The sequence below is a fragment of the Tiliqua scincoides genome, chromosome 5 (assembly GCF_035046505.1).
Source record: "Tiliqua scincoides isolate rTilSci1 chromosome 5, rTilSci1.hap2, whole genome shotgun sequence".
Classification (NCBI taxonomy): domain Eukaryota; kingdom Metazoa; phylum Chordata; class Lepidosauria; order Squamata; family Scincidae; genus Tiliqua; species Tiliqua scincoides.
In genome coordinates, this window is record NC_089825.1 from 38,292,374 (window position 1) to 38,304,717 (window position 12,344).

General features: G+C 52.0%; 1 protein-coding gene across 1 annotated transcript; it reads left to right on the forward strand.

The window, feature by feature from the left end:
• Window positions 1-5,525: 5,525 nt before the first annotated feature.
• Window positions 5,526-11,732, forward strand: EVX1 (even-skipped homeobox 1). Its single transcript, XM_066631357.1, has 4 exons — window positions 5,526-5,701; window positions 5,740-6,185; window positions 8,798-9,057; window positions 11,187-11,732. Exons 1-4 carry the CDS (start codon window positions 5,526-5,528, stop codon window positions 11,730-11,732), a joined length of 1,428 nt encoding a protein of 475 aa, XP_066487454.1.
• The last annotated feature ends 612 nt before the right edge of the window (window positions 11,733-12,344 follow it).

The window sequence follows — 12,344 nt, forward strand, 5'->3', positions numbered from 1 at the left end:
GAAAATGAACTATTCTGTTTAATGAAAGATGTGCAGTTGCCTTAATGAAGCATCAAATACCACAATGACTACAAGTAGAAGCAAATTAAGAATATTAAAAAATAAATACCCCGGGGGATATTTTATTAAGGGAAACTTTTGGCTTACAGGTTCAACAGGACATTTTACTTACACTGTCACTCTTGTGCAGACTCCTAGGAGAGAAATTGTATACAGTACATGCAAAGACTTTTATTTATTTAAAACATTGCATGCCACCTTTTCAAACCACGAGACAGAATGATTGTCCACATCATACATAATCTAATTGTCTGCCTACATAAATCCTTCTATTTCGGAAGAGGGTGACGTCGATGACCTACTCTATGATTCTGAGTGATGGTTTATGATGTCATCTTGGAAGGCGTTGCTCAAGGACGACGCAGGAGCTCTGTCATTTGGAATGGGAAACTTTACATCTCAGTGCCTCTGGAAAGGTGTGCGCTTTCAAGATCCGGAGAGGGGGAGTGATGCACGAGATACTCTTTCTAACTCACAAGGCAAGCCTATGCATGTTTACTTAGTGGTAAGCCCCACAGGGACTTACGCTCAAGTAAATGTGTATAACGCTGAAAACTTACAAGAGGTCATCATGAGCCAGTCACTATCTCTTACCTTACCTCTTAGAATTTTGGTAGAAGGATAAAATGGGCAAACACTCCCAGTTACTTTGTCTCAGATTCCTCTGGGAAAGGTGCAGTAAAACTGCAACAAAATCAATAAACACAAATAAGTGTTCTGCATTCTTAGATCTGCGATCAGCTCAGGGTGACCAGCTACAATGGAGGACAAAGTGCCTGTAACTTTAACCAGTGTGTTAAAGAGGGGATTTTGGCAAGTGTGGCTTTTTAAAACCCCTTCCATGCTGAGCTGCACCTGCCAAAATGCCCTCCTCTAAACAGTGGTTAAAGGTATAGACACTCTGTCCTCGATTGTATCTGGTCACCCTGGATCAGCTTACGGTAAGTTCCATCAGTTTCCCCCTCCCCACCTTGAATTGAGCTCAGTTACGTCGCCATAGATTTTATGGGAGCGAAACCATTGGTCTGCCCAAAGCTCATGGAGAAGTATCATGAGTGCCACAGAGATGTGGTTAAGACAGGTTGACAGTGAAGAAGAGAATCCTTTTTCTCTGAAACCCTCAGCTCGTGTAATGCTCTCAGTGGGGTTCGCATTTGGGAAGGGCCCACTGGTCGAAGGAAATTCTGCCGTGTGTCTTCGCCAGGATTTGACAGGCAGGGACCAGACACTTTCATTTGGACAAACACTCCAAGCTGGCATTGAGGGAAAAGGATCTGGAACGCTGGAGGCTGATCAAGTCAAGGCTGATCAAGTCCCTTCATCTCACCATAGAACAGAAATTCCGCCAGGTCAGGGAGCAGAGCTGGTTACAGTCATCCTGCTCATGGGTCCTGGAGAGGTTGCTGCGGAGGGACTGAAGTGCCAACACGCCAGCCCCCTAGAAGAGAACCTTTCCCGTCGTTGCACTCATTCTGCCATCCTCCCTTCACATTTCAAAGCAGCTACGTGCGCCATTGGCCCGGGGCTAGGTGGATACTGGGATTTTGAGGCTGCCTTCCCCTCGCGGGGGAGGCGGTGGAAAAGAAGATCGTGGGCGAGATGACAGACCCCTGGGTGGCCGAGAAACAAGGTCCAGGGTTCTATTGTCTTGCCCGTCTCAGGTGCATTGCAACCCAGTCCACTGGCTTTGATCTGGGGTCAGGCAAGCGCAGATAAAGCATCAGCTTGATTAATAAGGCTGGCACCCCATACACACTTTCCTGGGAGGCAGCCCCATTGAATACAATGGGACTTACATCTGAGTCGACATGCAGAGCATTGTGCTGTAAATCAGCCCCCCCCCCCCCATGAAAGCTCTTCTAGTTTTTAACACAGCTGCTTATAGAGTTGTGCATATCCTCCTGTTTCGTGTTCATGAGTCCGGGAAAACGCACTCATCCCTTCCCTCCACACTTCCATGACTAACACGGGATTGAAAGTCCACTCCGAAAGAATGGAAGGTATATTGCATCCAGTGGCATAGCTAGAGGGGGTGCAAAACACCAAGTCTTGCGGGGAGCCTCACAGCAGCCTGCAAGGGCCCCCTCCCCTTCTGATCATACGCCTCCGTTTTGCTACCCCCTCCCAGAAAGGCTCCGGAGGGGAGGGGGCCCCTTGCCTGCTGCGGTGAGGCTCCCCGCAGGAGTTAGCTCTTTGCACCCCCTCTAGCTATGCCACTGGATGGATGGATGGAGGGTTGGATCACTGGGTCACTGGTCTGACTCAGCAGAAGGCAGCTTCGTCTCTTCTCCTCTTCAGATGACAAGTGTGATTAAAGGGCCTCTGGAAACACGAACCCCCGGCAAGTGGTCTTGAGTGGGCGCTCGGGGAGGAAAAGAAGAAGAGCCTGGCGCTTGGACGCTGAGAAGATCCCTCCTCCCGCGAACAAAGCCGCTGCCAACCAGCTTCAGACAAATGAGCCTGTCCAGGCTGCCGTGACCCGCGGGGATTCATTAGGGGTCGAATTAACTCGTTCTCCCAGTCATTTAAAGACGCTCTGAGCTGCAGCCCCCCAGTCACCCAGCCCACCTTCCCGTCCTTCCCAAAGGAGTTGCCACTTGCCGGCCTTTGAGCCTACTTCAGGGACCCCGAGGGTCGCTTTCTCTCCCCAGGCTTGCCCTTCTTTCCCAACGCAGGCTTGAAACAGCCCAGAGAGCCACCGCTGTGGATCTACTCACTCCTTCCTCCGGTTCTCCGGTGCCTGACTGGAGAGGCGGAGCATCCCCCCTCACACACACACACACACACACACACACACACACAGTTGTAGGAGGAGAGGCCTCTCCACATGGTCCTCCTCTAGAAACAGTTAATGGCCCGGGTTGTGGGACTGGTGAGTTTCAGTTCTCTTGGGCTTCTGGCATCACACGGTTCCACTTCTGCACACTTCAGGACCAGAGTTTCTTCTCCTCCTGCTGGGATCAAAAGGCTTCCCAGAAATGGTTCTCTAGAAAGAATCGACCCAAAGGGCAGCAAACTCCTCGAGGCGGTCGCCCTGAGCTTGTTCGATCTTAGCCACCAGGAAGAAAATATCCCTGAATTCAGTGGGGCTGATTTCCTAGTAAACCTCTTTAGGAGTCCGTTGATTTCAGTGGGACGTACTTTGGTCTCCATGTGTTTGTGACAGAGGCTTTGAACAGCTGAATTCAAAGCATTTGGAGTCTTCCCTAGCTTCCTTTCCTAGCTTTGAGACTATCCTAGCTTCCTTTCCCTAAAGGTGGCTGGTGGGTGAGAGTTCTATAACCAAAGCTGACTGGCCTGGTGGGCGCCTACCCCACGTGAGCTGGAGGGGGACGATGATATTTTTTTCAGTATTAGTGCTAATTATTATTGTTATTTTGCTTCTCTAAAGAAAAAAATACGCAATGGTTATCAGTAACGTGGCTTATTATTGTTGACCACAGTTAGAGATCGAGTCACACGTTTTGCTTTTAAGTCTTTTCTTTGATCCTGAGGTCCTAGTCAAGAACTTCCATGGGACCTATTCCCAATTAATGGGCTTAGGGTTGGAATGCATCTTCCACCACCTTCAACCGAGCTGGCTAATCGATTCTAAGGACTCCAGCTTCTGACTGTCAGTCAGGTACTTTCTTCCAGGTAAATCTTGATAGGACCTGAGCAAGGGGACTCTCTAAGCCTCACTTGGGTCAGTCCAAATCGAACTAAGTCCAAATAAGTTTATTGCCTCTGAAGAACAATCTCTTAAAGAGGAGAAGGTCACTTACTCATTTTGGAGCTGACAGGTCAGGACAAATCAAAATGAGAGGAAGAAAAGCCCATTCCTAAAAGGGTCTACTCAAAAGTAAGTCCCATTATGTTCAGTGGGGCTTGCTCCAGGAAAGTGTGCATAGGCTGCAATCCTATACATACTTACCTGGGAGTAAGTCCCATTGAGCTCAATGGAACTTACATATGAGTAGACATGCCTAGATTGTGCTGTCAGTCCTATATAATACCATTGTAGAAGACAAATCTCTGCTTACTATTATTCTGTCCATTCCCTTTCTCACTTTATTAAAAGCAATACCTTGGTTCGGTGTAAGGGAAGCACACCTTCAGGTTTACTTGTTTATGCATTTATTTACTGGAAAATAAACTTCCACTTCCTCCTCCCCTCCTTCACACAAGCGCCCACCAACTTTTTCCATCTGCAGGTATTAGAAAAATCAGTACTTGCCTGGACGTTCTTGTTGATGTTTGTGCTTCTTTATTTTTCCACCTCTCCAGAGCCCCTCCAGCATCTCTACGAATTCTTGACCATGCTGAAAACGTGATGGTTTGGTGAATGTGATGGACATTCTTTGAGAAGAAGGGCGATGGAGATATAAAAGACGATGACAAGGCTGATTCAATTTTCCACTGTGTGGTTATTTAACAAATCGGTGTTTTACTTACAAAGCAAAAAGGAAACGAAAAGCATTAAGACGCTCGCGTTCGTGTGAATTCAATGCCTACATGACATCAAGTATCTAGAAAACATTATGGGCAATAATTCAATATCAATATTATCATTGGAAATTTGCAGTTATGACTCATCAACTACTAGAAGCATTCAGTCCAGATGACCATAACTCTCTTTTCTGGTCCATTTCCTTCCTGTTGGAGGAAAAGACAAAATAATTGAATAAAAAATATGGTTTCAAACAATCTATCAGTTGGAACCAAAGTAATTGAAGAGGAGAGATGGACAATTCTGATCCAATCCATCCACCTCTCTGGTAATACAAGAGTTTAAAGCGGATGGCCCCAGGAGGTGAAATCAAAGCTGGTTTGTAGGGCGAAAACGTGAATCAGTAGTCCAATATTGAAGAATTCTTACCAGTCTACTGATCCTAGAGTCGGTCTATTTCATCTGGGGCGGTAAGGGCTTGCAAACTCGAAATAAATAATTCCCCAGGAGGGGTGGGAGGGGGAAAATGAAACAACAGTGTGTGTCTTCTCCACACCTGGGGAAATGTCATTATAAATCTCCTTCTCCGTTGTGAATTGAAGTTCTAGCGATTTTTTTAACCCGTTTCTGCCCAGGCGTACTCATTTGATCCCTGTTGCGTATACGCAACGTTGGGCAGAAATGGCTTTTTAAGGTATCTCGAAAGGTCACTTAACTCTCCCCGTTCATGCTTACCCCCTGAGGAAGTCAAAGAGTCTCTGGTTGGCCGTGGAGCTCCGCGCTTCCCCCTTCAGGCTTGCCTCTCGCATCCTTCTCAAGCGCTGGTTACACCTGGTGCATCTCTTCCCCCCCCCACCCCCAGCCGCAGCCCAACCCCCCCCCACCCCTTTAACTCTTCGCTCCGGCTCTTCCTTTCATCTTTCTGGCCGGCAGACGTTTCTATTTATCCCCCCGCAGCCGAGTGCGTGGCGTCACCAGTGGTACCGTCATGACGATTGCACCATTAAGGGATGACAGCTTTAGAAAGAAGAAGGCAATGGTGAGCTCCCTCCCAGAGCCGGCGCTGCACACTGGAGCGCTCGCATCACAAGGTCACCCCCCCGGCTGGCCGCTGGCGGCTCCTCTCTCTCTGCATTGGCAGGAGAGGTCTGCTGGGAGGGGAGGGGGAGAGAGAGGGCGCCAGGGGGTGGATGGGGGCTGGGGTGGGGTGGGGTGGGGGAGAGGAATCTGGATTTTATTTAAAAGACGAGCACAATGGAAACCAGGAAGGAGATGGTGATGTTTCTGGAAGGAGGTCAACTGGGCCCCCTGGTAGGCAAGAGGGTGGCCAGCTTGGCAGAGAGCGTGGGAAGCCCCGGGCCAGAGCCCCCGCAGGACAAGATGATGCGCAGGAGCTGCCTGAGTCCCAGATCTGGCCCCCGGGAACGAGGGGGAGGAGGAGGAGGAAGGGTGGACGAGGAGGAGGAAGAGGAGGAAGAGGTGGAAGTGGTCCCGGGGACAGGGACGGTTCCGGAGACCCGCTCGGCGGCGGCAGCGCTCCTCTCCTCCGGCCAGCAGCCCCCTCTCCACCGCCTCTCCGCCGCCAAAGGGCAGCAGAGCAGTTCGGACACCGAGTCGGATTTCTATGAGGAGATCGAGGTGAGCTGCACGCCGGACTGCGCCCCGGGCAACGCGGACTACCACCAGCACGGCAAAGGTACCCGACCCCTCCCTCCTTCTCCCCCGAACTCCCGGGGCAGGGGCAGGGGCAGGCGCCGACCAAGCGGCCTCCCAGGGTGGGGACCCCATCTGTCCCAAGTCCCTGTCAGCCGCTGCAACCAACACCCTATGGGGTGGGGGGGGGGAGAGAAACCGGTTTCCAAGCCGATCCCCCAAACAGCTAAGCCTGAACGCTTGGGGCTGGAACCGGGGCAGGTGACCTGGCTCAAGCGTTGCGTGGATATCTGCCTATGTGTGTCTTCCCCCCCCCCCCCACCTTCATTCCCTGGATGAATCCATCCAGCCGTGGCTTGGGCTCCTTCCATCCCTAATTGCCCACAGAGAGACATCTGCAATCACCCCCACACATCTCCCTTTTGAAGTGTAACGACGTGTTAATGGGAGACATGAAATCGCATCCTCGCTGAAACGGAGAATTATGACCTTTGCAGACCCCCCCCCCCCGCCCCAGCAGCCCAGACTTTTATTGTCAGGAATCCCCGCAGAAGCTTTTCCTGTCCCGGCGACACCCCCTTGCCCCTCCCTCCGCATCCAGGGTTATAGTACTCCCTGCCCCCCCCTTCCCAAGGAAGGGGAAAGAAAGCGAGCTTCCCTGGATCTGGGCAAGATCAAACGAGACCCGCGCGCCTGCTGACCAGGCTTGCAAGTTCTGTGGTCCCCCACCCCCACCCCAGCAATGTGCCTGGATGAGCACGGAAGCAGCCGCCCAGAGACCGTAAAACCAAGTCTGCCCAGACGGCTCAGGCTGCCCACCAAAGAGCAGCGCGCTCCTCCTCTCGGGTCCTCTTTGCAGGGGAGTTGGAGGTCCCAATTGCCTTGTCACTTTGCTGTCTCTGTGGCGCCGGCTCGGAAATGGTGGCCGGGCTTTAACGCCTTTGGTCTCTTTCAGGCACAATGAGAAGTGGTTGCATTTGAAAGCGAGGCGCCCAGAGACCGCGGCTCTTCCGGGTCCCCTCCCACCACCACCACCACACCCCTCACCGCCAGAGCCCTAAATTTCTGCTGGGGGGGGGGGGAAATGCTGGGCAAAAGTGAAGGGCGCCTGGTAGATAGATAGATAGATAGATAGATAGATAGATAGATAGATAGATAGATAGATAGATAGATAGATAGATAGATAGATAGATAGATAGATAGATAGATAGATACTTATGGCCTCACCAGCTCAGAAGGAAAGTGGAGACCTACTAACTGCCCGCTGGCATTCTCCACCCATGTCACTTGCCACTTGTCATATGGGACCTTAGCCAAGGCGAGCCACCCAGGGCCGATGCACCAGAAAGGGGCTTTGACAGTGCCCTGGCAAGTCCTCTCTCACCCATACACCCACACACCATCAGGCCTAATGGAGTCTGAGGTCTTCTTTTCCCTTAAGAACATAGAGAGAAAGGGGAGAAGCTTTCACTTGGTGGTGTCACAGATGCTGCTGCGAACACCATGAGGTCCTTTCACTTTGTGTAGGAAGGAAAGGCCATTCTGATGGCCAGCCTAAGGGATTTACCGGTTGGAGTGCATGTGTGGGTTTCTCCAGTGGGGGAAAAGGAGGGGAGGAGATTGGCCTCTTTGGTCCCCCCCCTTTCCGATTTCTCTCCACCACAGGTGCTGGAGAAAAGGAGCCAAAGAAAGCAGGCTCTCTTTCAGTGGCCTCAAGCAGTCTAGAGATGCTGTAGAGCTTAACTGTGTGTACAAGACCACTCAGGTTGAAACACACGTGGGCTAGCAGTCAGAAGTGCATTGACACGGCTATCAGTCCAATAAATGGGCCTTTAAAAAAACACAGTCGAGTATACACGATGTCCGGAATAGGCTCCATCTTTGGAAGTAGGTCCAGTGGGAATTATTTGAGAGAGTCTAGTTGGGGATTGAGGCCTTATGGCCGGAAGCTAAACATATGGTTGGAGGTTCTAAATACATTTGGTGGGTCTGATATGACGATTTGACTTGGCAGGGCAATTTCCACTGATTTCAATGTTCCTTCCTTCTGCGGCTTCTCTACGGGTACAGAACGAAGCCAGAGGAAGTCCGAATCCATTTCAGTCCAAAAATACGCAGAGCCATTTCCTTCTCCTAAGCCTGTTTACTCGGAAGGACCTCTCACTGAGTCCAAAGGGCCTCACCCCAGATAGGATCGCGGCCTTTCTTGGATGCACATCGCACTGAAATGTACTTCCCAGACAACATGCGAGGTCAGGACGTTGGAAGCCTATTCCGTTCCTAGCATTGCGGCTTAACTGGACTGTGGATCGAGCTGCTAATCCGTGTTAAGAGCTCTCTCCCAGGCACCAACAGCCCAATCCTATGCATATATACTCAGATGTAGGTTCCATTCTAGTCAATGGGGCTTACTCCCAGGAAAGTGTGCATAGGATTGCAGTCCAAATCGCCCATGGTGAGACGGGCTAGTTTGGATCTGTAGGAACTCCCCCCCCCTCCTAGGCAGGGGGAAATGGGGGATCAGGTTGGCTGTAGACATTCATTCCCCACCGCCCCCAACTGAGGTTCACAGGGACTGGGAAATGGTGTTGATGGGGGCAGAAACAGCAGCGGCGGTGCTCTGCATGTCCTCCGGTGGCTTCTTCCCTCTCGCAGGCCAGTGCTCGGAGACGTCGGCAGGCAGCCCCAGCAGCGGAGGAAGCGACCCCCCCAAAGGCGGCGGCGGCGGGGGCAGCGGCGGTCCTCAAGCCTCGCTGGCCTGCAGCGCCAGCGATCAGATGCGCCGATACCGCACGGCCTTCACCCGCGAGCAGATCGCGCGCTTGGAGAAGGAGTTCTACCGAGAGAACTACGTGTCCAGGCCCCGGAGGTGCGAGCTGGCCGCCGCCTTGAACCTGCCCGAAACCACCATCAAGGTAAGCCACGGTGCGCCCAAGCCAGCCGGACTCCTGGGTCCCATCAGCACCACCACTGAAGAGCCCACTGGGCGCACTTCCTTCCTTCCAGCCCGGGCCTCTTGGCTTCCAGAGGAGCAGGAGGTGTCCTTGGCTGCGGACTCTCGGGATGGGCTGCAGGTGAGGGCTCCTCCTCCAGAGTGACTTCCGCAGGTTGCAATCCTATCCATCTTACCTGGGAGCAAGCCCCATTGACTATAATGTGACTTACTTCTGAGTAGGCATGCATAGGATTGGGCTTCCAGAAACCTTGCACTGTCTATCGCTTTAGCACTGGCGATCTCAGGGGTTCAAAGGGGGCTCCTTGCCACCCTCTCTAGCTACGCCACCGCCTTTTGGACGACCCATTGAAACGTCGCAAAACGACCTTGTCTCTTCTGAGGGCTAACGTTGCTTTGGTCCTTTTGTTTTCCTAGTAGACCATTCAGGCTGTCCAGAATTCTGGACTGTTGGAATAAATAAGGAAATGGATTTTGTGTGGGGTGTTAGCTCGATTGATGTCAACAGGACGGGACGAAACAGAACGAGCGTAGTTCACAATGGGTTGTGAATCCGGTTCTCTGTCTTCAGGTACATGAGAAAGAAGATATGTTGTCTTAGCTGGGAGTAAATTTCATTAGGGGGATTACATCTAAGTAGACACCCATGGGTTTGTGCGTCACTTTTCTCATCTGCTGGGTGTGTGTGTGTGGGAGGAGGGCATGTGTGGTATGTTTTACAAGGGTTCCAAAATCGATCCTTTTCGAGGGCAGCCCTTGGCACGAAAGAAATTTCACACACCAAGGTTGTCCTGGATGCCAGGTTGATGTCATCTACAAAGACTAAGGGCCCAATCCTATCCAACTTTCCAACACAGATGAAGCCACAAAGCAATCCCAAGGAAAGGAACAAATATTCCCTTACCTTGAGAAGGCCTCTGTGACTGCCCCCCCCCCCCACTGCATGCCCCATTGGCACGGCTGCATCAGAGCTAGAAAACTGGAAAGGTTCAGGCCCTGAATCGGCTAATAATTTCAGTGGGAGACGGATGGCACCCAGAGAAATCGGCGTGGACAGACAATAATCCTTTCCTGGGTGCTGCCCTATAGACCTCTAGCAACTGAGGCTACAATCCTAACCACACTTTCCTGGGAGTAAGCTCCATTGACTGTAATGGGACTTACTTCTGAGTAGACAGAGATAGGGTTGGGCTGTGAGTGTGAATCAAGAGTCGCCTCCTTCGTGGGTACTGTGGGGTCATATGGAACAGGAAGCACGGAGGACTCTTGCCAAGCTCTGTTGAAACGAATGGAAGTTGCGTCAAAGCGCGCCTGGCGTTCATTTCTGTAGGGTTTCCTCAGGATAAATCTTGGCCATCCCAGCATTCCAAAGGGTCCCTTCTTGGGTGCGGTTGGCTCTCAAAGCGGCCACCTCCCCTCTCTCCAAGTCTGAATCCCAGTTTCGCAAGGCTGAAATCGTATACACACTTTCCTGGGAGTAAACCTCATTGAACTCAGTGGAAGTTACTTCTGAGTAGACATGCATAGGATTGGGCTGTAAGCCCTGCAGGTAGATCATTGACACCCATGAGTCCTGTGAGATGAGGTGGCGTTGGAAATCTGGGAGATTTAGGCTCAAACTTGGGAACTGCTTGGAACACCGGTCAATGCCATGGAGAACTTGGGCGGTGGTACGTTCTGTTGTCTGTAGCCGCAACCCAGCTCCTCCTTAGTCCTGCAGTTGTTGATGGACTAGCTGAGGGTCCCCTCTTATGCAGGTTTGACCTGGAGATCAGTCCCCTACCCTCAAGTCAGTCCCTTACCCCAAAGTTGTCTTGTCTCGTGTGCTACCTGAGGCATCTGGTGGGCCACTGTGAGATACAGGAAGCTGGACTAGATGGGCCCTGGGAGTGATCCAGCTGGGCTCTTCTAATGTTCTCAGCCCAATCCTATGCACGTCTACTCAGAAGTAAGTCCCATTGGATTCAATGGGGCTTACTCCCAGCAAAGATGTGGGCCCAGAACCTCAGCCTTCCCTGACAGCTGTTTGGGTGCAGGAGGATGGCACCAGTCCTTTGTGTTCCTCAAGATCTTCCTTGTCTGCCCCGCCAGGTGTGGTTCCAGAATCGCAGGATGAAGGACAAGAGGCAGCGCCTGGCCATGACTTGGCCCCATCCTGCAGACCCTGCGTTCTACACCTACATGATGAGCCACGCGGCGGCCACCGGCAACCTGCCCTACCCCTTCCCCTCCCACCTGCCCCTCCCTTACTATTCTCACATGGGACTGGGGGCCACCTCGGCTTCTGCCGCCGCCGCTGCCGCCGCCGCCCCCTTCAGCTCCCCGCTGAGACCTCTGGATACCTTCAGGGTCCTGTCCCACCCGTACCCCAGACCAGAACTGCTCTGCGCCTTCCGACACCCGTCTCTCTACGCCGGCCCAACCCATGGACTGAGCGGCGCCGGGGGCAGCCCCTGCTCCTGCCTGGCTTGTCACGGCAGCCAGTCCAACGGGCTGCCCCAGAGGCCATCCGGGTCGGACTTCACCTGCTCGGCCACCACCCGGACGGACTCCTTCCTCACCTTCACGCCCTCGGTACTGAGCAAGGCCTCCTCGGTCTCCCTGGATCAGCGGGAAGAGGTCCCTTTGACCAGATAAAGGGTTCGTCTCAGGTTTCCCTTTGCCCTCTCCATCATCTCCTCCTGGCCAGAGGACCGCAGCTGCTGGTCCCAGGACTTCCACCCAGTATGTTTATTTAATTGCGTTCGGGGAACCCCCGTGGAACACTGAGAAGGAGAAAGACACGAGGAGAAGCGTGGCTCGGTTCTCCACGCCAATCCGTGGAAGAAGACCACAGAGTCTGTGAACGAGTGGTGAGCAAGGAGAACCTCGCCAAGCAGGCACCTATGGAGGCAACAACACACAGAGAGATTTTGTGGACCACCATAGAAACGAGCTAGAACTTTTTTTTCTTTTGTCTCCGAAGGACTGGTCTCTGATCTCCAACCCAAGGGAGGGGGGCAGGATGCCCACCAACCGCAGCATAAATCGTTTATGCATAAACTCGTTGGTGACTCAAAAGCAAAATCTGAAATACTTGAAGAGAAGATATGGTCGATCTTAACCGGAAAAAAAATGTATGCCTGATGAAAGTAAAGATTTATTCTTTTCCGAATTAAAGAGGACAAAAAACGAAGGGCCTTTGTGGGTTTGCAGTGCTGAAGTGTCAACCAATTATTTCTATTTTTTTTTAAAGTGCATTAATATGTA